The sequence below is a fragment of the Ictalurus punctatus genome, chromosome 10, assembly GCF_001660625.3.
Source record: "Ictalurus punctatus breed USDA103 chromosome 10, Coco_2.0, whole genome shotgun sequence".
NCBI lineage: Eukaryota > Metazoa > Chordata > Actinopteri > Siluriformes > Ictaluridae > Ictalurus > Ictalurus punctatus.
The window spans coordinates 13,521,536-13,549,335 of record NC_030425.2 but is presented as its reverse complement, the minus strand read 5'-3'; the positions used below and the strand labels follow the sequence as shown (position 1 = coordinate 13,549,335).

The following is a 27,800-nucleotide window of genomic DNA, read 5'->3' as shown; positions in this document are numbered from 1 at the left end:
CATCGTTCAGTGAAAGCTTCTTAGGTTAATGATACAGAAAGCATAGTATATATACACAGAAATATTGATGAAGAATGATAAATGTCAATTGGAACTGGTCACAGTTCAAATCAAAACATCTATTGCGTATGTTCGAGTGACATAAGAACTACATGATGTCTAGTATACCAGATAAAAAGAGAATAAGAAGAACCCAGAGAGAGAGAGAGAGAGATAGAGTGAGTGAGGACGAAAGGCGGGGTGATTAGGAATACTCAAAACAACACATTCCATGAACACAAAACAATTTGTTTCCGGTACATCGTGACACAAACTAGAGACCTTCAGAATAGAGACACAGAGATCATGCCTGAAACTTAGCAATTAATAAATAAAAAACATTGTAATTGCTTCCAAATCGCTGCGGTACAAGAGAGACATGCTGTTATTGGAAAATATCACACCACCCCAGCATGGATTATTTTCCTTTAACCCCATGCATGGTAACATGCAAAGACTGATTTGCCCAAAAAAGTCAAACAAGAAATGTTGTGTAAGGCACGTGAACACAATCATAGTAAAGACACTTACAAAACATACAGATCAATGCAGGCAATAGGGGAGCGTGTGTGTGTGTGTGTGTGTGTGTGTGTGTGTGTGTGTGTGTGTGTGTGCGTGTGCGCGTGTGTGTGTGTATACCTGTACGTGTGTGTGTGAGTATATTTGTATCTGTGCGTGTGTGTGTGTATTCTTTGTTCTTGTAGCCACACAACCTAAACACAGCTCATTACTCTATATCTTCTACCTACAGACTCCTCGTTGTGCTCCTCATTAATATGTTTTGTGTGGGAGTGTGCTCTGTCAAGTGTGTATGTACTGACTGTCAATCTTTGTATGAGATGTGTGTCTATTTATGAATATTGATTGACCTTTGTGAATGTTCACATAGCTCTGGGTCACATCAATGAGACTGACAGAATGGCACCAACATGCGAGACACAGCACCTCTTTATCCTATCACACGATGATGCCTGTTTCCAATTAAGAGCTGGCGGGTACTGCACTGCTGTTATGACCGTCGTGAAAGCGACCATTTTTCAAAATGCCCTTCTGTGATGCCTAAAAGGCCTCTTGGGAAAAGCAGATAGCATAAGCCTCTCCAGTAGCAGATCATTGATTAAAAAGGCAGATGAACTTCCACCTGCGCTGTGGGGAATAAAGGAGACGTTCCAGGCCCTCGCTACTTTATTCACAGCGTTCGGCTGTTTTCATTCACTCTTGTACTTGTCAGGTCCTTTTTCAACAGTTTTCTCTAAAGTAGAGCCAGGCTAAGGGGGACAATGATCCACTAGAGGATGAGAATGATTCTTTTCAGTTGGCTGCTGTGCTGTAAATAATGTCATCACACAAGATGAATTTGATTTGTCTGTCCATTGCAGTATACCAATATTAGGATGAAAATTCATAGGACTTAAAACATATATATATATATATATATATATATATATATATATATATATATATATATATATATATGTCCATAAATCACTTAATGAAAAAGTTATTTAGCAAAAAGCTACGATAAAAAGTAAAGTAATGAAAAGTGAATGCGAAAGAGAATGGGACTGGAGTCAATTACTGCACATATCTACTGGCTTCTGTCAGCATTGATTTGTTCCGGCCTAAGATCTTTGCTTTAGCCAGCTGCCCTAATTCCACTACTCCTGACCTTCTAATTAGATTGTGAGTGCTGCTTCAAGCCAGTGTCTTGCTCCTTCTTTGTTTACATTTATCCCTGATGTTGCAAAGAGTGAGAAAGGGAAGGTAAGAACAGGGAACAGGCGAGGCATGACAAATGAGGCTTTCTCTCCGCAAGTTGAAGCCACTAAATATATATCATGGTGCTCAACAAAGAAAAAGCTAATCATAACGCTGCCACACAAGCTTTTGTAAAGAATGCGGATGGCAATACAACATCAAAGAAACTCACCTGATTCAGCTGAAGAGTTGTTTTCATAGTCGACTTTAGCTTGGCTTGTGGTATTTCCACCTGTGCTACCTGTGGTAGGAGCTGGTTGCGTCTCTGGTTCAGTCTCTGCCTGCTGGGATGTTTCCTTCACATATGGTGTGGTCAGGTGAACTGTGTTACTCTTAGTCTCAAGTCTTACAGTAGTCACTGTGGTAGACACATGTGTCTGTGGTTCTTGAGATTCTTCTTGAAGCACTGGTAACCAAGTAACTGATATTGCAGGGTCTGTAGTGGACACAGCATCTCCAGCAGTGGTTGCGTCTGTAGTTTGAATCTGACTGTTAAGTGTTGTCACGGTGGTGCTGCTTGGCGTTTGGTCAGTAGCACTCGAAAAGTTTGGGGTGAGTTCTGAAGTGGTGGCCGCATAAGGAGTCGGGATTTCAAATGGGATTTCAAGACTCAGCTTCGTCTTGACCAAAGGCACTTTGACCATTTTAAAAGGAGTATTCCTAGATGTTTCTGTAGGACGATGCATGTAGAGGATCTGCCCCCTGGCCTCCTCAGGAGCCGTGGCATCTTTGGAGACACTGGCACTGTGAGAGGGTTGTCCAGTTGGTAGATCTAAGCGCTCCCATTGCACTGTTGTTTGTATGAGAACATTCTGTTCTTCAGAGGCCTCCAGAGTACCCAATTTTGTCTGACTGCTGCTGATAAATGAATCATTTCCTCCACTCCCATCAGCATCGTTATCCTCTTCTGAAATCCCTCTTTGTGGAGTGGACTGTGATGTAGACACCTTTGGCAGTGAGTAAGTCTCTTCAATATGATCCTTGCCTTCCCCAGAATAGTTATCATGGTTGTCCCTGATGACCGGAATTGTCATGAGTTCCATTGCCCTTCGTTTGGTCTCCACAGTTCCAATGGTCTGAGTCGTAAGGATCCCATTACTGCTTGGAGTAGCGTATCCTCTTAGAGACCGAAGCGCCCATTCCTGCTGGCTGCCCAGCACTGGCATGGAGCCATAACTGCTCCTGGAACCCAAGGGGCTTGTTGCAGTTGTGGGATTCATCACCTCCATCCGTCCTGACGCAATTAGTCCTGCAGGAACGACACCATACCGCAATTAACATTGTTAGGGGGAGGAGATTGCTTTAAATACGTGTTTAATTAGCAAGCCAAACATGCTGAACCACCATAACAGCAGCTATTAACTTTAATGTATGCAGCCTTACACACTACACTCGTTATCTATCCATCAGACCCCTTCAGACACACTGACTTTTATACAGCACCTAATTTAGGATCTCATGGTAAGCATTAGCAATTCATAGGCATAATTCTAAGTCTTGCCTCTCATTTAAATGGCAATATTTGCAACAACTACATTTTTTCAACAGTTATACACCATGCAATATATTTGAACAATTTCCCTTACGTTGTTCCTTAATCAAGAGCTTGCTTAGAATTCATAATCATAGACACAGTACAGTATTTTGTTTCTAGGTTTTGTTTCTGGGCACATAGCAAATCCTACATTGCAAGTACACAAAGATTTCGCTAAATGGCACAATCTTTTAGGAGTTGGTGTGCATCAACTGTTATATTACAGTGTGTGTGTTTGTGCGTGTGTGCGTGTGTGCGTGTGTGTGTGTGTGTACGTGTGTGTGTTTAACTGTCTGACAGCCTTAAAAAGCACCTTATCGTTACAATATATTTTCAACAAGACAGCATAAAGTAATCCTTCATTATAAACATAACAAAAATGAAGAAAGGCATACAAAGGGTACTTTTTTTCAGAGTCGATAAAGCAGGATTTAATGTTATAGCAGCTGACTGCTAACAAACCATAAGTCATCCAGTACTATGCTGTGCCATGATTTGTGCCATTTTTTACTGTCTCCACTATGTTTAATCCTGACCTAAATCATTGTTCTCAGGTTAAAAAAAAATAAAATAATAATAATTGCATTGTTCATATAATAGGCCCATCATTTACTACAAATTACGACTGCAAGGGTAATTTGGCACACAGGTAACATGAGCTGCCCTGAGGGCAACATGCTGCGGGAACACCTCATTAAGAGATATTCACAGACCACATATTCTGTGATCAAGATGAAATATTTAATCAATAATGAATTATTCAGTGCTCTGCAGTTACAGCGTCACATAATTGTAGGGCAATTTACATAGCCAAGTAGCTGTCTAATTAATGATTTGAATAATTAATTAACAACTTCAGTCATACATATGAAGGGAGATTATACATTCATCTGACTTCTAACACAGTCATATGACCAATTTACATTCATCAGTGGGAAAAGAATGGAAGAAAGCAACACATGAAGTAATGACATAAATAATTACCCTCATTGTCTCAACCATATGTTCAAGTATATGCTCAGTGGAGCACTGGAGGCAGAGAAAGCCAATACATGTGTATTGAACATTGCTTCTTTTTTTCTGAAACCCTGTAAAAAAATCTTTAAATTCTCAAAATGTCACGCTTTACAGTCTTTTCTTTTCCTTTCTCGGGCTACATTAATCAATACCAATGTCTAAAGTAACACTTTTGCTGGGGATTAAGTGCTAGATCATTGGGTTAGCTTGTTAGTTAGCTAGGGTCATGGTTTTCCCCTTCCTACCACTGTTCCCATGGAGACAAACACTATGTGATCATGGTTTCTGCTCTAGTCCTGTCTCCACTCCTGTTTTGCCATTGAATTGTTGGTTTATTGTTTTCACCTGTTCTGTTTAGCTCTGATTTGTTTATACCTTCTGTATGTCATTGCCTTACTACGCATTATTGTTGTCAAGTCAAAACTAATGGCAACAGTTTTAATACTGTATTTATTCCCTAGATTTGTTGTGTTATGGATGATCCTTGATTTGCCTTGATTACGCACTTGCATCCTGCTTCACACCGCATGACACAACCTGATAAAATTCATCAGTCACTAAAACTTCTTCTCGTGTTAAATTAGTATGAGTTATAATTAGAGCTGCACCGATGTATCGGCCAGTAATCGGTATCGGCCAATAAAGGCAATTTTAAAACATCTGATGATCAGGGCTGATTATATCCTGTCAATCAAAAGAGTGCGGGAAAACACATCAATTTTGTGCTGTGTGTAAAGAGGTCTCATGTGGAATGATGACAAAACTGCAGCTCGTAATCTCTGTAATCTCTGCACTGCTAAAATTTTACACCGGAAGTGAGCAGCAGTGAAACAATCATTTCGGCGTCGAGTCTAAAAAATTTTTGCTGCGCTGCTCGAGCTGAATTAAAGCACCAGTGCACCGCTGAAAGATTTAAATGAAGATGAGTTGACAAAAAAGTATATATTGCACAGAAAAATATATTTGTAGTGATGGAGTAGAAATGCTTTTGTTTGTGGTGAGTGAATGTGAGACTAACAGGAGTTTTTTTTTTAGAATTCAGCCAATGAATGTTAATATGATTAACATTGTTATTAATATGTTATTAATATGAATTAATAACATTCAATTAGTTAAGAAATCTTATTTTAATCTTCAGAATTTAGTTCATGTGTTAATGTTAATTAGAATAATGTGAGTAATGTGTTTTCTGTTTATGAGACCAGTTACTGTGAAACAACTTGTTGAAATGGAGAGAAAAAAGTTTTTATTTGCATTTCTTTCAGAATTGAGGAATTAATTATGATTAATTTAAAAGAAGGTATAAAAGGCAGAACTATCAGTATCGGTTATCAGTGTCGGCCGATATCACTCTGAATAATCGGTTACCAGTATCGGCTGAGAAATTTAGTATCAGTGCATCTTTATTCATAAGTCATAATCAGAGTAAAGGTGTTGCTGTCATTACATCCACAGAGCCATACCCTCCTGAATGCCCACTGCTTATGCCGACAGTCGATGTGCTCAATGTCAGGATGCTTACCTTATTCTACTGTCTGAACTGTCTCCATCTGAGCTAACTGGCACACTAGAGTTCTCTTTCTCACGTTAATGCAGGTACTAAATGATTTAGTTTATTTGTTCCTTGTGATCCCAGTTTAGGGGAGCAAATATTAGAACAGGTTAACAAATGTATTACTTGACTATATATATAAAAGTATCAAGGTTTATTATTAGTATTAGGCTTAGCTTATTCCTTTTGTTTTCATTTGTAATGTTCAAAGACAAATGTCAGATATCTATGTATTCCTCTTCCAGTCAATGTGCTGGAATGTTTTCAGTTACATCAATACATACGATTTCTTTCATCATACTTTTTATATAATATTCTATTTGAGTTGATTTTGGCCTCTTGTTTTTAAATGTTAAATAAATACAGCAAGACTTAAACACACATGGAAGCTAAAAAATGTCTATTTGCTATAGTTAGTTGCTTATGATGAACAAAATGTGATTCCGAAAGCTTATATCCTTTGTCTTTGGTTTTGTTGGATGTTCTTGTTGGCTTCTTTGTCTATAAGTGCATTTGTCCTGTTTTTACAATACCGCATGTATCTGCTGACTTCCTGTTTGACATTATGGCATTTTAAAACACATCTGTACTTATCCAACTGCACATTTTCACTATGTTTGCATTATTTTTATTTTAATACATTATTAAAAGTCTGAGTACATAATGCTAGAACACTGCAATTTTTAAGTCCTTTTAGGGGTCCATGCACCTAGTGCTATTGTACTTAAAGCAGTACTTCAGTGTTTTCAAAAAGCTCATTTCTGTCTGCCTATAGCATATGTGTGGTTACATTAGGCAATTTTTAAATTAAAAATAGATCTATATAGAGTCATACTCTAAAAAGTCTATCTTATTCTAATTATTTTGTTCTTTAGACCTTTTTATTTAGGCCCAAAGACAGACTTGATAGCATGCAGCTCAGTCTCAATGAGTGAGTGAAGTTTAAATTCTCCATAGCCTCAATCCAATCAAATGCAAAACAAGACAAAAGATGAAAGTCAGGCCCAGTGAAGGATGAAATAGCCACCAAAGCCCAATTTGCTTAAATGGCCCCTGCCTGTGAGAAAGCAAAACTGAAGCAGCTCTTCCTGCAAAACATTGTTTCTGAGTATTTCTGCCACTTCTCCCCTGACTGTATATGTATGTATTTGTGTTTATACACTCACCCCCACAAATCTAAAGACGTACCATGCACACTCTAAAATGGAAGAGACCTAGAATGCCTGGCTGAACTGATGGCTTGGCTAGGGTGCATTAATAAGATTCAGGTGTAAAAAATTTGTGCCGACTAAAGCTAAAATCTTACCCAGAATTAAATTTTAATGTTCCCCATAGAATATGGCTTATGGGAGACTGATAGCTGTATTGATGCTGCCTCAAGTGGGAATACTATCCCAAAATATTGTACCAATCCCAGCTCAATGCTGGAAGCATTAATGTGCCATTAGTCTTCAGGACACACAATGATTTGCCACTTTGGAGTACAGTAACGGAAAAAAGGAAATGCTGTAAATCTCAATAATGTGACCTCTTCAACCCACACCACTCCTTTTCTCTCCCCCTCTTCTCTGAGAATAAAATATTGTCTGAGGAGTAACCTCCACAGTGGGTGGACAGTCTCCCTGGACCTTGTGCAGTTTATGGATGCTACACATCCCTAATTTGACCATTTTTAACTTATTTCTAAGAGTATGACCATTTAAGCCCCAAACAACTCAGACAAGAATGCAAATCTGCATTTGAATACACATTTAAGAATACAGCTGACTGTCAGCATATACAATCTGCTAAGTGATGGCCAGAGTCTAAAAATAGTTTTATTTATAATTTGTTGTCCAAAAATAAACCCAGAAGATTTAGTACTGCATACAGACAATGCCTATGTCCAAGTATGCAAAAACGGTGCACAACCCACCAGTATCAACTACTATTTCACATCATCTGGACTTGGTTTAAAAAGTTTGCTCGGAATTTAAATGGTCTGCTATGACATGTGCAAAAATATAACCACAGCAGGTGAATTGAAAAAAGCTAAGCAAATGAGCAGAAGTTGTGAAATATTGAGGAGAAGTTGAAAAATGAGATGCAGTGTGTGTGCTTTCTTGAGAGTATCATTTGCTTGCTTTGCTCAATTCTATTTCTTTCCTGCGCTCGTTCGCACGGCTGAATAACATAAAAAGAAAGGAATCTGGGAAGACCTAGTATCTGGGAAAGAATAAGACTATGTTCCTAATTGCAAACTACTAAATGGTGTACATGTACCTGTAATGGCATACTATTTTAACCTACGATTTGTGCAGGGAGGTTTGCGTGATGTATTTAACAGGTCTACTTGGAACTGAAATAGTCTGTTTGGACATTTCGTTGTGAAATTCTCAGGGCTCACAAGTGGCACAACAGGAAAGTGATCACCTTATCGTCAGGAGATTGCAAGTTTGAATCGATGATGCCATCTGTGAATGGTCCAAGAGAGCAAAAATTGGCTGTGCTCTCTGGGTGGGGGGAATGACATTCTCTCTGTCTATCATAGCAACACTAATCAAGCATTTGGAAGCCCATGTATGCGGAAGAGGGCAGATAGTGCTTTCCTCAACGTGTGTTAAGGCCCTTTCACACTGACCGCAGCATGATAAAGTGAAGTGAGTTGCCGTGGAATGGTGCTTTCACACACGATCGATCGCCTTCAGCTAATTCACGGCTATATGAGAGGTGACGCTGCCCGAGAATGCATTTCACGCCTGCATCCTAGGTGGCGCAACCCACTATTCAGCTGATCGGCCTATCGTCTTTGAACACTGAGAAGAAGAATCACTCAAATGTTGGCGCATAGCACCACAACACAAACTGTTAAGAAGCACAGAAACTCACTTTTCTTTTTTTACCCAGAAAGGAAGGCAGAATTTTTTTTTTGAAAAGCACCATCAAGCTGGTTCATTACGAACGAAGTAATGTGAAATATAATGCAATAACACAGTAGTGGGACAAAACCAGTTTATTTGTGCAAGATAAATAAATAAAAAAATAATAAAAAAAAAAGTTTTTAGTTTTAATATTTAAAATCGAAATGTATAAAATATAAGATACTATATGTACATATATATATATATATATATATATATATATATATATATATATATATATATATATATATATATATATATGAAATAACTATAAGAATAAGAATTATAAGAATAAATGGGATTACAATTACACACCATATCTAAAAAATTACTTTTTTGTCACTGTTTTTGTAGTCGCTGTGACTTTTATCTGTCGTGTCTCTTCTCTCTTCCTGAATACTTTTCTTCTGTCAAAACAGATTTCTGTGCTATAGCATCACCTATCTTGGCCTTTTGTGCAACAGCAGCGGCTCTGTGGCTCACGTGATTTAAAGCTCGAATCTAATTGGATGACCCGTTTCATTGTGGGGCAACAGGGAAAAAAAATGAACACTCGGGGCGAAAAAAAAAAATCTTGCTTTGTCGCCCCGGTGTGAACAGTTCCAAGGAGACCCATTGTTTTGATTCAAGAGCATCATCGCATCATACATTCACGTCACTTAATCGCGCTCAGTGTGAAAGGCTCTTTACGCTGCACTGTGACGCAGCAGTTTGAAAAGATACGGTAAGCACATGTTAGCCTACACCCTCTGTAGTTGTTGCAGGATGGGTTGAATGGTGAATTAGCCAAGACCAAATTAGAGAGAAAATTGGTGAAAATGCAAAAAAAAAAAGAATTCCAAATGAACTAAGAAATGTTAAAATTATGTACAATAACATGACTACACTAGGCTAATCACAATAGCATGACATACTCTTGCATTGGCAGCAAATAAACCGTACAGTATTCTTACCTCTGGATACTGTTGGTTGTGAAACCGAAGGTTCTGTTGGGAATTTGCTGGGATTCTTCAGCTCATTTACTGATACTGGCAGAACCACCTCTTTTTCCTGCTCTAAAAGTCCTTCCTCTGAATATGGTGTGGAGGGTTTAGTTGAAGGCTCCACACTCTCAGGCTCCAAGATAGCATTATCAATACTTCCTTTAATCTCTCTAAGCCCACCCCCTGTCTTCACCCTGTCTGTCTGGACTTCCTCTGATGTCTCCTTCAATAGACTTGACACTGTTGAAGGGGCCTCTGTCTCTGCATTGCCTTTCCAGTATTTCCAGGGCCTCACGATGGAGTCAACAAAGTTAAAGAGCATGCTGTTGCTGGATTGAGCCTGTGTGGATGAGAATGGTGTGGTCAATGAGGGCTCAAGGGACAATCTGTAGTCCTCATTCACGTCTCTTTCATCAGGTTCCTCTCTTGCTGAACCCCCATGGAGCTCCAGAACATGATGAGATTGATCTTTGGACACATGTATTTCCTGGCTCACTGGCCTGTCACTAGGTCTGAGATGAATTACCACATGCTCTCCCGATATTTCAGAGGTGTCATTGTCTGCAATGGAATTAAACTCTTCCTTATCCAGATCGACCAGTCCAGTCCATGTGGAAGGGTGAGGAAAGCCTCCATTCTGTTGGAATTGTTCCCAGTCATCTGTGGAGTTTGTGCTTGAAGTCTGTGAAGTCTGCACAAGTGCCTTTGCTTCTGGCTGTCTCTCTGTAATACAGAAAGAGAAATGAGATGTAATCACCACTGTCTTTGCTGGCTTTTCATCGCTTGGAAAAAGCAGCATGCTGAAAAACAACCAAAATAACTCCATAATGATCTAAAAAAGCAAAACTACAAAGCCAAAATTTATACTGTAGCTGCCTGCTTAAAATAATGTAAACATAATCAATGTAATGTGCATGTCATATTTGATAATTGGTCTCTTGCTAGTGCTGAAATTAGTAATCTACAGTGCCCTCCATTAATATTGGCACCCTTGGTAAATATGAGCAAAGATGGCTGTGAAAAATTGTCTTTATTGTTTAACCTTTTGATCATTTGTTAAAAAAATTCACAAAAATACTCTGCTCTCATGGATATCAAACGATTGCAAACACAACACAGGTTTATCGCTCTCTCTCTCTCTCTCTCTCTCTCTCTCTCTCTCTCTCTCTCTCTCTATATATATATATATATATATATATAAGATAACAGTTCTGAGTCTTCTCCTATAATGCCTGATGAGGTTGGAGAATACATGGCAAGGGATCTGAGACCATTCCTCCTTTTACATTTACATTTATTCATTTAGCAGGCGCTTTTATCCAAAGTGACTCACAAATGAAGAAATACAAGCAAAGCGATATATCAAGCGGAGAACAATACAATAGTGCTACCATGCAAGATTTATAATTGAGTTCTATTGAAGCAAAGTGCGCAAAGTAGAGGTGTAAAAGCCAGTGTACATTTTAAAAAATAAATAAATAAATTGAAATAATGTGAGGTTGGCATTTTAGGGGTTAGTTAAGTGCTCACGGAAGAGGTGGGTCTTTAGCTGTTTTTTTTGAAGATAGTGATAGAGTCTGTGGTCTGGATTGAGGTTGGAAGTTCATTCCACCACTGAGGGACAGGTAGTGTGAAGGTTCTGGAAAGGGACCTTGGGCCACGCTGAGTAGGCACTACTAAGCATCGGTCGTTAACCGATCGCAGATTGCATGAGGGAACGTAAGCCTCAAGGAGGGTGTTGAGGTAGAGGGGTGCTGTTCCAGACAAGGTCTTGTACATGAGGATCAAGGCCTTGAATTTGATACGGGAAGCCACTGGTGGGAGATGAAGAGGGGTGTGACATGGGTTCATTTTGGGCTGGCTGAAGATGAGGTGTGCTGCTGCCTTCTGAATCATTTAAAGGGGTTTGATGGAGCGGCTGGGAGGCCCGAGAGTAGTGCATTGCAGTAGTCCAGTTTTAAGATGACAAGTGCCTCCTCCATACAGAATCTCTCCAGATCCTTCATGTTTTGAGGTCCATGCTGGTGGACTCTCCTCTTCAGCCCACAGGTTTTCTATGAGTTTCAAGTCAGGGGACTGGGATGGTCATGAGATTAAACCAGTAAACCATTTTTATATTGATTTTGATGTATGTCTTGGATCATTGTCCTGCTGGAAGATCCAACCAAGCTTTCTGGAAGAGGCTGTCAGGTTTTCATTTAATATCTGCTGATATCTGATAGAGTTCATGATGTCAAGTATCCTAACAAAATATCCAGGTCCTCTGGCTGAAAAAACAGCACCAAAACATCAAAGAGCCACCACCATATTTAAACATTTAACCATATTTAACCGTGGGCATGAGGTACTTTTCCATATGGCTAACTCTCTGTGTGCACCAAAATCACCTCTGGTGTTAATTGCCAAAAAGCTCTATTTTGGTTTCATCTGACCATAGAACTCGGTCCCATTTGAAGTTCCAGTAGTGTCTGGAAAACTGAAGATACTGGAGTTTGTTTTTGGATGAAAGTAGATTTTTTTTTTTATTATAAATTTTTAATTATTTTCTTATAGCCACTTCCCATTTTGTGAACCTCAACAACCTTTTGCTGCACATCATAGCTATATTCTTAGGTTTTACCCATTGTTAGCAATGACTAAGGGAATTTGGCCTGTGTGTTACCTCATATTTATACCCCTATGAAACAGGAAGTCATGGTTGAACAATTTCCTGTTCCTAGTCACCCAGGTGTACTAAAAAAAAGTAAAATATCATTGGGAATATACTTCAAATATATATTTTTTATATTAATTCATGGGGTGCCAATAATTGTTGCACATTTGTATTTAACAAAGATATCTTTTTTTGGATAAACCTGTATTTAGTTTTTAATTGTTTGATATCCATGAGAGTAGAGTATTTTTGTGAATTTGTTAAACAAAAGATCAAAAGGTTAAACAATAAAGACAAATTTTCACAGCCTTCTTTGTTCATATTTACCAAAGGTGCCAATATTTGTGGAGGCCACTGTGTATACATAAATTCATAAATTAATTGACATTGACAGGGGAGGACTTAGTGATTTGGGGGCCCTAAGCAATTACAGGTTTGGGGCCCCAATACATCAACTATGCACCCTTTTACTTTTACCCTTATTTTGCTGTCTCTCTCTCTCAAAGTGCTCAACCTTTTTTTTTCTAGAGTTTACCCCAAGTTAAAGTGACAGGGGAACAACTAAGACTAACTAATATACACCGATGCTTACAAGAATTTGGCTACATTCTTTTGTGTCTCTTCTTTTTAGGTCTGCTATAATTTTCTGTAACTCTGGCCAGCTGCTCGCGCATACGCAGTACTAATGGAATGTTCCACTCTAATCCATGATAGGGGGCCCTGCAATCATGCAGATGTAATAATAATGTTAAAAATTTAATGGCGATTTCCTGACCAAAGAAAATATGACAGAAAATTAATACGTTATATATGATTTATATAGGCTTCTGGGTTTTTGATGGGGCCCCCTGATTCCCTGGGGCCCTAAGCGGCCGCTTACCTCGCTTATTGGTTAAGTCCACCCCTGGACAGTGAACAAGTCGCTCATCAAACTAGCAGCATACCTCTGTAGCAGTAGGCATCGAAGAGGCTGGCGGTGTCAGGAAAGCCGGTGCGGTTGGGATTATGGTAGAGAGTGCGTACCCCTGGCTCATCGCCTCCGCAATTGCGCCGTGGTTGATTGATGGGGTAGCGCACGCTACCATCAGCCAGCCAGCCTGGGTCACAACGATCCAGTCCAGCTTGCCAGGCCAGGTAAAGCTGTCCCACTGTGGCTAGCTGAGAGCCCAATTCGTGACAGTGAGTAGAAGCTGTGGCCAGACTCAACTTATCTGTCACGCTGGCATGGAACACTTCACCTGAAACAGAGAGGAGAAGGAGGGCAATGAATCACCATGAGTAATATAGTAATAAAGGAAAAAGAGAAGAAAGGATTGATTGGACATCACAATAAAAGCAGAATATTGTCTTGAAGGTGAAATCTGAGCCCCAGTATTTCTCCAGTAGAATAGTAAGCTCATAAAAAAAATCTTTTTAAACCACTACATAATTTCCAGGAGAGACAGATTGTCTTTCTTGGATTTCAAATTAAAACTGATATGATATTTTTATACACATATCAACATTCTCTATCTTGATAAATATGTTCTTCTCTTTGTTCAAAACATCTCAATGATAAACAACCAAGAAAAAATTCTCTTTAAGGAGAAAGAATATGAGTTATATAAGGGCTTTAATATAATTTAAAGAGACATATGAGTTATATCTCAGTTCTTCACTTGGTGAAGACACCCTGCTCTTGATTAAAGTTAAATTTCTAAATAATCAATTGCAAAATGAATAAAGTCAGTTTAGCAAAAAAGGTGGAGAGGCTTTTGCCAGACCATGAACTCAAAGTATCAAGTGAACAATGAACACTAAAACTAAATAGCAGCATTATAATGAGCTTACAAATTTGTGGTAAGTGTTTTCTGGTGGAAATGATCCACAGATCATGCAGTATGTGCACCTGTGAGTAGGGCAATCTTGTTCAAATGTACCCATTCAGGCATGAACAGTGGAGCAGAGCAGAAAAGATGGTGACCCAGTTCGACGTGCAGTACAAGCAGCTGGGACAGAAGCAGGTGCATGGATCGTGCATGTCTGGGTCATGACTCACATTTGTTCCTCAGAGAAGAGACTTAGAGAAACGGTTTAACAAGGGCTGTGTGGGACTTAACTACCCCTGATGACCCATCATACCTTTCAGGCTCTCAGCAAAGCAGTACACATCAAACAGCTCATCAGTGGCGCGATTGCCATAGTTTCTCACACCAGGTGAGTCTTCCCGGTCGCCATAGCAACCAGGCCGTGGAGATTGGATGGGATACCTGTGGAGATGACCAAATGAAATTAAAGAACCACTTCCAATTGAAGGAAATATCAAGAGACCATCAGACACACACACTCACACACACACACACACACACACACACACACACACACACAAGGAAAGGCAGAAATATACTCTACATTCAGTTCCAATTGTACACACTGATTCAAATGAGGCTGAAATTTTATAAAGGGAGCTCATGCGTTTTTTCCAGCATTTGCAGCCAATTTCATTAACCATTAAACCAACCCACATATTTATTTCAGTTACAAAATCTCTGACATAGCTACACAGTTGCTTAATTACCTGAATATTTGGGCAATTACTATCCAACTGAGATGTAAGAACACAGTGAGGATGATAAATAATCCAAGAAAATATTTTGCTTAGGCAGCAAATGCAAGAGTATTCAATTACATGCTTACTAGCAAATAGCAGTTATATCAGCTATATCCCAGACCTATAACCTGAATGCAGTGACATTTTAACAAAGAATATTTGATATAAAGAAATCACTGACACTGAATGGAAGTGGAGCCAGTGTAATAATCTTTTAACCTCACCTTACAGTCTGGTCAGAGAGCCAGCCTGCATCGCAGTTGTCATATCCATCATCGAAAGTAGCCTGCAGCTGACCAGGTGTGGCGATCACTGCAGAGTTTTCCACACATGCCTGCTTAGCATCAGGGAATGACAAGGCATAGCGGTCATGAGGGGCTCGGTAGTGGAAGACCACACCTGTGAAGGTCGTACATTAGAAAGAAAGAAATAGAAGATGATGAGTTAATCATTTAACACCAGCACACATGGATATAAACTCGATAAAACACTGATAACTAACTGTGTGGGAAAAAAATATTGAACGTGTCAACCTTTTTTTCAGTAAATATATTTCCAATGAGGTTATTCACATGGAATTTTCACCAGACTTTAGTATTAACTCAAGAAATCCACACATATAAAGAAATCCAAATATTAAGGTCTTAGGAGAGCTCTTTGCTTTTATCCATCATGAGATGCTTTTTGTGTGACACCCTGATTACGAAAAGCCTTTTTATAGACCATCAATTTACTAACCCAGCTGATATTCATTTGCACAGATAGGAGGTTTAATTACTTTCTTACGGATAAAAAAAAATAAATAAATAAATACTTATAGATTTCAGCTGGTTCTTGCCTTGGAGAACTGCTTTTTCTTAGCGTGTTCAATACTTTTTTCCTGTCATTCCACTTTATTACACATAACTTCATTTATGGACTTTACTGTTGTGAATTCTTTATATTTGTGGATTTCTTGAGTTAATACTGATGTCTGGTGGAAAATTTCATGTGAATAAAGTCATTGGAAAAATATTTACTGAGAAAAATGTTGACACGTTCAATACTTATTTCCCACACTGTATGTAATCAATTGTGCAGCGTGTCTAGATGTGCAGATGCGCATACCATCCTGTAAAAATTAAAGAAAGTGAGTGAGAGAAGGAACAAATTGTGTGAAGTGTGAGCCTGGCTTCCTGTTGACTTTGCTCTGACCTGGTGGTGGATGGACTTCCTCTCTGCTGTGCAGAGAAATAAGAACTATGATTGTTTTTTGAAGCATCCATCTGCTATTCCCGTTGTATCAGCCAGATGCATTTCCAATCCCCCACTCTTCCTGACCTTTGTACAAATCACCTCTCCTAGTAAATCCCACTTCCACTCCCAGGAGAACACACAAACATGAAAGGGATGAGTACAAGAAGGCCTGGGTTTTCATCCTTCTAAATGGTTGTTTCATCTTCAGGAGCTCAAAATAAAGAAATGAGGGAATTGTCTAGGCTGCGGTGGTGTAGTGGGGTGCAGTGGGGGAATAAAGGCGGTGCTATTTCTGGGGGAATGCTTCAGGCATTGCCTAGAAAAAAAAAAGAGACCCTACTCCTCAGAGGGGTAGATGCCCCAACACTTTCCCTTTGCTCTCTATGTCAGTTTTCAATGAGAGAATACTTCAAAGACACATGGGATGAAAGCAAACGCTTTTATTTTTCCTCCTACATTTTCCAAAAATATTTCTGTTTCTGAATAAGGTTCAAAAAGTTATTCATTAACTATAATAAATATTGCGGGATATTTCACATCTTACCTATAAAACAGTGTGCAGATGCAAGAGACAGCACATCTTCTTCTGTTTGCTCTTTCAAGTCACAGTGTTAGCAGCAAGAGTGTGGGTGGAAATCAAATGCATAGTACTGTTCACTGCCCTAATGAACTCACACAACAGTTGATCTATAAGAGACTGATAACTGATTTGTGAAACCAGAAAACCACTGCTTTGTTTATTTTATTTTAGTCAAAGCAGTTAGCAATTGCAATAAATGTTGCATGTAATTGCTACAATCATTCTGGAATCACATGGTAAAGGCTGACCACAAGAATTACTGGATAACCTGTTACTACTGAAATACCTGCAACTGACCAACATAAACCTAAGTGAATTGTAGAAAAGAAGCCCAAATGACTACAATACAGATACTGCAGAGTGATATTGATTTTTGTTAATTATTATGTTAGGCTGCCTTTGTGTTCTTTGACTCGTAATTAAGACTAAGCTCTCAGGATTAGAGACAGGGGGATAACGCCTTTCTTTCTACAGAAGCGGCTTTATGTTTTGTTAATCGATTCCTCGAGTGGGTGATCTCTTGAGCTCCTGAGCGTCTTAAAATTCATGGAGGTTTCTACCGTTTAGCTTTTCAGTGCTGAATCTCTAACACCTTGGTGTAGGCTGGATCACTTTACTTTATCTATGTGGTCATAAGATGTCAAAAGCCATCTCATCTAAAGGCTCTCCTAAATATACAGTAGGTTTTAGAACAGATCAAGCTACTGGTACATGCAGGACCTGCTATGTGAATTATGTATTGTCAAATTATGTGAAATATTCTGTAATGATAGATGACATACAGCACACATGGCTGGAAATTGCTCTGCAAGCACAGATATGAGGGAAAACAAACCCTCCATGTCGTGCATGGTAATATAATTATAGTGATTTTTAAAGATGGAATAATAACTAATAGTCACAGAAACAACTTTGAGTTTATTACACCCTGAGGTATAATAAATGTTTATTAAGTATGAGGACATGCCTAATAACAGTTCATTGTGATGCTGTGAGGTGAAAACCCATCCTGTGTTTACATTAAGCTGAAAAGCAATGAAAGTAGGTCAGAGATAGACAGTACAGTAGAGTACAGATGGAGATAACTTTCCTCTGACCTGAAGGCACCCTGTGGCAGAAGGCTTACATCGCTTCATAAACAAGGATAGACACACGCATTCTGTAGCGCTGACTCACCTGTAACCTGGAGAGGCACTGTGTCTTGCTCGTCGTTAAGACCGACCACAACTTCGCAGCGGTACATGCCCGAGTCGCTGGATCTCAGGCCTGTCAGTGCCAGGCTGGCATTGTAGCGATTCTCTGTGTAGCCAGGCAGGATGACGCGGCCCTGGAAGGCTTTCTTCACCTTCACCACGTTGCCTTTTGCTACCAATACAGACTGCTCCCTCTGTAGTCCATCAAGCCCATGGTGGCCCCAGATTTTGGTCCACTTAACGCGAGGAGCGTCATGAGATTCATGAGATGGGCTGGGCCGTAAAGTGAAGATGCAAGGCAGCACAGCAGTGCCTGACAGAGGTACCTGTACTACCTGATGAGTCACCTTCCGCATGTTCACTACTGTTTCACCCCATACCACATCTAAGGAGGAGGGAAGAGAAAAGGCAGACTGAAGGATATAATTTTTTCTCAGGTTAAAATGGGTATTCACTCATGTAGTACACAACATCCACAGTACAAGAACATGTAAAGGCTGGTATATCACGTAGCAACCAACTAACATCAGACCAATAGCAAATGCAAATGGAATTAGTTTTTTTTTTTTTTTACTCTGTTAAGCAAAGCGCAAAACTCATGAGAATATGCTCATACAGGCCTACAGCTGTCGCACATCTGCTGCAAGATGACACTAGAAAGTTTTGTTTTATAAGATAGATGACAGACTACAAACTGGATTTCAAAGGTTTTCATCCCTTCATTAAATCCACAAACAGCAACAGCTAGTGTAGGCGTCTGGACAAATCATAATGGATAATAGGCACTGTGCTAAATTATCGGTCATTGATTCAAAAAGGCAGACGTGACATGAACAGGCTTGTGTGGCCTATGAAAAATGTACAAAGCTGACTTTCTGAGATCAATGACTGATGAATAATGCATTTTTCCTTGTTAATACTGGGTGCAGTATACATTCAGTGAGTGAGGCCCAGGTGAGAAAAGAACAAAATGGCATTATAAGGGATTTTTTTTCTGAAGGAAATACATTTCTCAAATGACATACTTTCCTCCTTACTTCCTAAAAGTACACTCATAGAGCACTTTATTAGGAACACTGTACTAATACTAAGTAGGGCCTCCCTTTGCTCTCAAAACAGCCTTAATTCCAGGCATGGATTCCACAAGATGTTAGAAAACATATCTATGAGATTCTGGTCCATGTTGTCATGATTGTGTCACACAATTCCTGCAGACTTTTCGAGGTACACTTTCATATTACCCATTCAACCACATCCCAAAGGTTTACTATTGCATTCAGATGCATTAACTGGGAAGGCCGCTGAAGAACACTGAACTCATTGTCATGTTCTTGAAATCAGTGTGAGACGACTTTTGCTTTGTGACATGGTGCATCAACATGCTGGAAGAAAACATTCCCCACACCATTCCACCACCTCCACCAGCCTGGACACAAGGCAGTTTACGACCATGGATTCATGCTGTTCGTGCCTAATTCTGACCCTACCACCTGTGTGCCTCAGCAGAAATCAAGATTCATCAGACCAGGCTACATTTTTCCAGTCTTCAACTGTCCAGTTTTGTTGAGCCTGTACCCACTGCAGTCTCAGCTTTCTCAGACCGAAATGGAACCCAACATGGTCTACTGAGGTTGTAGATCATCCACCTCAAGTTTTGACATGTTGTGCATTCTGAGATGCTTTTCTGCTCACCACAATAGTACAGAGTGGTTGTCTGAGTTACTGAAGCCTTTCAACTCAAACCAGTCTAGCCATTGTCCACTGACCTCTCTCTTCAACAAGCTGTTGCTGTCTGCAGAACTGCTGCTCAATGTATTTTTCTCTTTAATGCACCATTCTTAGTAAACTCTAGAGACTGTTGTGTGTGAAAATCCCAGCAGCAAGAAATAGAAATACTCAAACCAGCCCATCTGGCACAAACAATCATGCCAAGGTCAAAATCACCGAGATCACATTTTCCCCCATTCCCATTACCCAAAGCTGCTGGCCCGTATCTGCATGATTTTATGCACAGTACTGCTGCCACACGATTGGCTGATTAGATAATTGCATGAATGAATAGGTGTACAGGTGTTCCTAATAACGTGCTCAGTGAGTGTTTTCCATATTACACTGTAAGATACAGAATCAAAGATTTTTTTAAAAGAAAGTTTTAAAGAATGAAGATGGCAGGTAAAACACAGTGACATGCTAGGCTGCTTAGTTCAGCATTACGCCTAATCCATAATTAATTTGACTTACAATGCATGATCTGTAAGGTGTGGAGGTAAAGGCTCGCCTACTTTAAAAGTCTGTCATTATTTTACTCATTTTAGCCAAGAAAAGCCCTTCTTATTAGTCTGGTAACATTCCCCAGTAGCTATAATAATATGAAGGAAGAATTCATTAGGTGTTCATTAGTTGGGGAATCGACAGAATCACTGTGCCTCAGGCACAGAATCGGATCTCGTTTCCAGCGGCACTTAAAAGCAAGTCCTATTACATGCGATTGCCATTAGAGCCTATCACAGATTACGGCTAAAGTCAGAGACACATTGGATATGGCAACCACAATGATATCACATACACAGGGCCAAGGGTAGAAAAGAAGCTCTGGAGCCATTTCCCCCTTTCTCAGATAAGTGTTATTGAAGTGTAATTTTCAGGCAGATGGTGTATGTGAATGATGCAGTGTATGAAAAGAGGGAAAACTAAAATGGGATGAAATGCTGGATGAAAGCATGAGAATTCACTCATTAATTTACTTTCATTAGATATGGTTTTGTACCTCCGGTTTGCACCTTCACAGCATTTATGCATTTTGATTTAAAGTAAAAAGGATGGTTTTAATCACACCCTGGAAGAACGGCATGTCTCAGTGTTGTTTCTTTGTCCTTTTTTCATTGCACTATATCAATGCTGGTGCAGTAACAATTTATCTCAATTAAAATTCAACATCAGTTTTCAATTTTATACATTTACTATACACAAAACAATACCCTAAAACAAAGTAAGAACTAAAGACAACATTAAATGAAGCCTATCTATTTAAAAAAAATGGGTACCAAACTGTACTTGTTGCTGGAGATCATTTAAACCTATTTAGTAGGGTATCTTTTACCTCCGAAAGTGCATGTGGTGTATACCTTTAATTAGGTTTTAGAGTAAAGCATTAAAAGTACATCCCGAAGGTCTAATTATGTCCTTAAGTTGATTTAAAGGCGTACTATATTCACATTTCCAGGTGAAAGAGACAGACTAAAGATGCTAAAGAAGTCCCCTTGATGGTACACAGCAGCAACATGGATAAGTATAGCAAAGAAGAGATTTACATTATGCCTTTTTTATTTGGATGTTTGCTTAACCATCTAAATAACTGGAGAAAAACGCTTATTGACATAATGCTTTTAAATTTTGTAACTGATAACTAGCGAATACATTTGTACCATGTTAAAAACTTAGGTATATGATTTTAACTATTGACTTTTGAATACAACAAAATGGCAATAACATTGTAAGAATGTTGGTAAAGATGAAACTGTGAAATTTGTATACCATAGCATCAGAAAACAAATATGACTTTTTTATTTTCTATTCACTAGTTAATTTAATAGTTACATTCAAGTGAAAAAATAAGTAAACCTCGTGGATTTTATATTTATTTATTTATTTATTTATTTCACATATTCGGACAAGCAAACATTTGATCCTCTTTGAAACAGTGCCTATTAATAAGTGATACACTCTATCGAATGACACATGAATTGACATTTTATAGTAGTTTTCACAATTTAAATGAACAAAAAATCAGATCTGTCACATGGAAAAAGTAAGTACACCCCTACATCTATCACATCTTCAAAGCCATAAAATCAGGTGTTGAAGGCCATTGATAAGTACCTGCTTAGGGAGTGCAGGTGGAACCTGTCTTATTTAAACCCCTCTTATATGTCTTATATCTTCCAAAAAAAGGTTGTGGATGCCTATGAGTCTGCAAACGGATTTAAAAAGATCTCAAATTATTTTAAATACATCATTCCATTGTAAGGAAAATAATCGGCGCAGATTACAAACGACTGCAAATTTGTTCAGGACTGGCCATTCCTGCAAATTCAGCCCAAGAGCGGACCGTCTGATGCAAAAAGAAGTCTCCAAGAACCCCAAAATTTCATCACAGTATCTGCTAGTAAGTCTTGCAACTGTTGGTGTCAAAGTGCATACTTCTGCAATCAGAAATAGATTAAACAAATCTGACCTGCATGCGAGGCATACCAGGAAAAATCCTTTGCAAGACTACAGTTTGCCAATGAGCATATAGGCAAGGACCAGGTCTTTTGGAATAATCTGCTCTGGGCAGACAAATCAAAGCTTGAGATATGTGGCCACATTAACAGCAGACATGTTTGGTGCAGACCAAAGACACCTTTTCAAGAAAAGCACTTCATTTCAACAGTGAAACACAGTGGTGGAAATGTTATGGTTGCATTTATTGATTCAACTATAAATTCTGCATCATATCAAAGAGTGCTCGAAGATAAGGTGAGGCCATCTGTCCGAAAGTTGAAGTTGAATTGAAAGTGGATCTTTCAACAGGATAATTATTCTAAGCACACTAGCAAATCCACCAATGAATGGCTCACAAAGAAGAACTGGAGGGTTAGGGAATGCCCTACACAAAGCCTGGATTTGAATCCCATTGAAATGTTGTGGGGGATTTGAAATGGGCAGTACGTGCAGGAAAACCCTCAAACATCTTGCAACTGAAAGAATATTGCATGGAAGAGTGGTCAAAAATTCCAGCAACCCAATTTCAGCGACTGGTCGACAATTATGCAAAATACCTACAAGAAGGGGGGCAATACTAATTTCTGAGGCCAAGGTTGTACTTTTCCACAGAAGAATATCACATCTATTAATATTTCTGTTGAATAAATGACTGAAAAATATCTTTTTCCTTGTGGTTTTGTTCAAGTATATCAACTTTATTAATATGCACTGTTTTAAAGATGTTCAAATATTTACTTGTCCAAATATGTCAAAAAAAGCCAACAATTACCATGGGGTGTACTTACTTTTCCACATGACTGCACATGGAGCTGAGGAAGGCTGCCAAGTAAAAGAATCTCTGTGGCATCCTTGTTTTGCATCACATTTAGTTTTGCATTTCTATTCCATGTCTATTATGCAACTATGAAAAACTGTGATGCAACATAAGGAAATTTACAATGTGTTGCTTTTAAGTGTTACCCCAAATTCATAATGTTAATGGAGAAGTGAGCTAATAAGATACAACACTTTTTAGCAGTCACTGTCTCCTAGACGTTACAGCTAGGGTTAAGGTTAGATGGTTACCTGTGTCCTACTTTACCACCATGCACAGTATGATTTTGCTACATGCCATCATTTACACATTTGAATGGCCATGTAATACGAAGCAGTGCGATAACATGAAATTAAAAATGACCTTATATGGCCATGGGCGTTGTTTCGACTCAGGACAGCTGTCATTTTATGCAATTGTCAAGCAACTATTTGATGCTGTACACAACAGCACTTTGCCTTCGCACATTCGCTGAGAGTAGGCTAATAGTTGAGAGGCAGGAATTTAGCCAATATTTGCTGCAAACCTTTTATACTCGACCAACTGGTGTGCGAGAAGGCGGGAATTACAGAGAGGGGGTAAAGCAATTCAAATATGCGCACACATTATGCAGTATTAGACTATAAGCACATCATAATCAAACTAAAGCAGAATCCCGGACCTTTTCTTTTTTAGATCTTCAAACGAAATACAACATAAAGACAAACAAAGGCGACCGGCGTAAACACACAATACAGTTTTATTTATTTATTTATTTATTTATTTATTTAAAGTAAAAAATGTTATTCAACACCTAAAAACTAATTGCCCCCTTAAACTTAAAATCTGTTTGTGCCACCTTTAGCAGCAATAACTACAACCAAAAGCTTCCGATAACTAGAGATCAGTCTTTCACTTACTTCTAGGACTAGGATTTTCACTTATGCTTTTATCATGGTCTTGCTACATAATCCAGTTGTGTTTGAGTTTCAACTTACAGATGGAAGACTGGACATTCTCCTTTAGGATTTTCTGGTAGAGAGCCAAATTCATGTTTCCTTCAATTGCTGCAAGTTGGCCAGGCCTTGAAGCAGTAAAGCATCCCCACACCATCACACTTCCACCACCATGCTTGAGCATAGGTATAATGTTCTTTTTGTGGAATTCAGCGTTTGGTTTACGTCAGATGTAATGGGACCCCTATCTTCCAAACAGTTTCACTTTCAACTCATCAGTCCACAGAACATTCTCCCAAAAGGTTTGAAGATCATCACGGTGTGTTTTGGCAAAATTCAGATGAGCCTTAATGTTCTTCTGGGTTAACAGTGGTTTTCACCTCGCCACTCTTCCATGGATGCCATTTTTTCCCAGTGTCTGTCTGATAGTGGAGCCATGAACAGTGACCTTTATTGATGCAAGAGAGGCCAGTAGATCCTTTGATGTTTTCCTTGGCTATTTTGTGATTTGCTGGATGAGTAGTTGCTGTGCTCTTGGAGGAATTTTGAAAGGTCGGCCACTTCTGGGAAGGTTCACTACAGTGCCGAGTTTTTCCTTTTGTAGATAATAGGTCTCACTGTGATTCTTTGGAGTCCCAGAGCCTTTGAAATAGCTTTGTAGACTTGAATCACTTACTTATAATTTCTGGAATTTCTTTCAACTTTGGCATAGTGTATTATTGGGTAAGATCTTTTAACCAACTTCATGCTGTAGAAAAAGTTCTATTTAAGTGTCGATTTGATTAAACAGGTTTGCAGTAATCAGGCCTGGTTGTGTCTAGTCCAGCTGAACCCCATTATGAATGCAGTTTCATAGATTTTTAGGAATTAGTACCTTTGGGGGCAAATACATTTTCACACAGGCCCAGTTGGTATTGGATAACTTTTTTGCTTCAATAAATAACATGATCATTTAAAAAATGTATTTTGTGTTTACTCGGGTTGCCTTTGTTTTATCTTAGATTTTGTTTTAATTTCTGAAACTGTTTAGTATGAGATATACACAAAAACAGAAGAAATCATGACTGTATATATAAGCGGTAGGTCTTTTGCCATCATTTGAAGACTGCCAGTGACTCAGCTGTTTAGACATCTACTGGAATTGCCCCACCTAGGTGCCTGAACAGAGAAGAGTCTTGAAGCATGCCTTCTTGTACCCTGAGGGATGGTGGGACCAGTCGAGCAGTGCTAGAGGATCAGAGAGTGCGTGGTGTAGTCAAGTCAAGTGTGGGGTGTGATAAGTGCTTTGGGGTAAGGGGGTGCTGGTCCGTTTTTGGCTTTGTAGGCGAGCATCAGTATTTTAAATTTGATGTGGGCAGCTACAGGAAACTAATGTAGGGAATGTAGCAATGGGTTGTTGTGGGAGAGCTTAGGAAGGTTGAAACAAGTACAGATGCAATCTGGATCAGTTGCAGAATTTGAGGCAGACTTGCCTGCAGCAAACTGCAGTAGTCCAAAATGAGAAGCGACTGAACAAGCACCTGAGTGGCCTATGTGGATAGAATGGACAAATACTTCTGATGTTGTAAAGGAAAAATCGGCACGAGCACGTCAGATTAGCAACATAAGATGAAAAGGACAGTTGACTGTCCATGGTTACCCCAAGGTTGTGTGCAGTGCCAGAAGGTGAGATCTGAGAGTTTCCCAGAGAGGTCACAAGATCCTGACGTGGATATGAATCACTTGGGATGAACAACAATTCAGTTTCGCTGGGATTCATTTTTAGCTGATGAGCTACTACACTAACTTATGCCTCACTATATAGTTATAGCTGCATTGAAGCAAAACACCTTCACATCCAAGCTATTCATTCCTTGAAACTAACTGAGAATGCTTCAGATGTGACCTACTGCAAACAGCGCTCACATATCTCCCCCTGAATTGCTGGAATATACTGTAAGTCTGAGAAACTCCTTTCACTATGTGCTGAATACTCATAAGCTGTACATTCCTGCAGTTGGTACAGAACTGGCATTTTGTGTCAAGAGTGTAATAACAGCAGCACAGTAATGCTCTTGGTAAAATACTGACATTTATAAGTTGATGAAAGCATGATCCTTACCCTATATACCAATATTCACCAACAATTTAAAGACTTTTATGCACTAGAATGACAACTCAAACTGTCTACTAAAGGTACAGACTGTGCACATCTTATACACGCTAAATTAGCACCCCAGAGGTAAATGTGATTCTATAATGGCATCTGTGATGACATTTCACTAAGGCTTGACAGATAATGTGTTTTCAACCACACAGCACACCATGGGGATAATGGCTCATCTTAGGAGCGATGATGGCTGCCCACTCCTCTAAGTGTGGCTGAAGTAGCACACTCATCTCCTGTGTTTAAGGAAAACAGTGTGATATAGTCAGTGCAAAAGCTTGGATTCTCTCAAAGGGGCAGAGGCAAAAATCATATTTCAGTGCTTTATCATTCTAGTCTTCCATCTGACCAGATTGTTCAAGATGCTATATAATGACTGAATTCTCAAATCCTCAGCCCTTTGGCATGACTACTCTTCATTTCTCTTTTAACATATAAATGTAATGATGTAAAATTATGTAAAAAAAAAAAAAAAAAAAAAAAAAAAAAAAGGAAAGAAAAGAAAGAAAGACCGAAAGAATGATTAGACATACTCTTAGGAATCTGTTCTAGCTCAGTGTGATAAGTATTTCCCAGTGGCACTTTGCCTTGCAGATGTGTGTTTGCGCGTGGGGCTCTGGGGAGAGGGAAAGTGATGCGTGCAAACACACACACACACACACACACACACACACACACACACACACACACAATATCCCCCTCACTATCTCTCTCCTCCCCCAAGCATAACCACATTTACAACACACCTCTTTGCCGAATATCACACCTGCGTTACGGGATGCACCCTAAAGCCAAATGAAAGGAGCACATCTACTTTCATATTGCTAAATTTCACGCTTGAGAAAAATAAGCAATCAGTCATTAATTGTACCAACTGTACCACTGCCCCAGGTCTTCATATGTTCTGTAATCAACCAAATACACTGTAGAGGCAATGACAAAAGAATGCATACACCAACAATATAACCCTACACACTGGTGCTATTTTCTCAGCACAGATCATTCAATGTTAAATTAAAAATCAATTGCAGATACCGTCTTTAAAATCAAATTATGACCCAGAAGAATCCAGCAAAATTGCTTTATTCCCACATGGTTAAATAATGAATGTGTATTGCAGAGCCATGTCATAGCAGATATACCAAATCTGCATTTAGATGGAAATGTTTCAACAAGCAAATCTCCCTAGAGACTCTCCCTTTGTCTGAGAATCTGCTGCTGTTTATGTTCCCTTTAATAATTCCTTTTTCGAATGAGACACAATCAAACAAACAGTCTTAAATTTTTGGAGGAGATATACAGCACAAAAGAGAGAGACAGATAGGATGAATGAGAGAGGGAAACAGTCACTGTCAAGGCGGATTTGTTCAATTTGGTCTTTTTTGTTGAGTCTTTTATTCACCTGAAACGCACCAAGCACTTTCCGAGGCTGTACACCAGAAACAGAAGCCAACCTCACAACATCACTTAAAGCATCTCAACAAAAATAAGGACGCAATTCTGGTCTCATTTTTCAATTACTTCCCTGCTCTGTGCTGAGTGTGGGTTTGCTGACATCACTTATCTAGCCACTAACGATTGATTGGCTATGTGTGTGCTAATAA

At 39.1% G+C, this 27,800-nt stretch overlaps 1 protein-coding gene across 3 annotated transcripts in view; it reads right to left on the bottom strand.

The window, feature by feature from the left end:
* Positions 1–27,800, bottom strand: part of ncanb (neurocan b) — a 125,139-nt gene that overhangs the window by 61,211 nt on the left and 36,128 nt on the right. For all 3 annotated transcript variants that reach the window (XM_053683363.1, XM_017477320.3, XM_017477319.3), the window contains exons 3-8: positions 18,019–18,420; positions 15,251–15,425; positions 14,558–14,685; positions 13,381–13,674; positions 9,754–10,506; positions 1,970–3,046 (exon numbers count right to left, since the gene is read on the bottom strand). In XM_053683363.1, the coding sequence (XP_053539338.1) occupies positions 1,970–3,046; positions 9,754–10,506; positions 13,381–13,674; positions 14,558–14,685; positions 15,251–15,425; positions 18,019–18,420 (2,829 nt within the window). The remainder of the gene's footprint in view (positions 1–1,969; positions 3,047–9,753; positions 10,507–13,380; positions 13,675–14,557; positions 14,686–15,250; positions 15,426–18,018; positions 18,421–27,800) is intronic.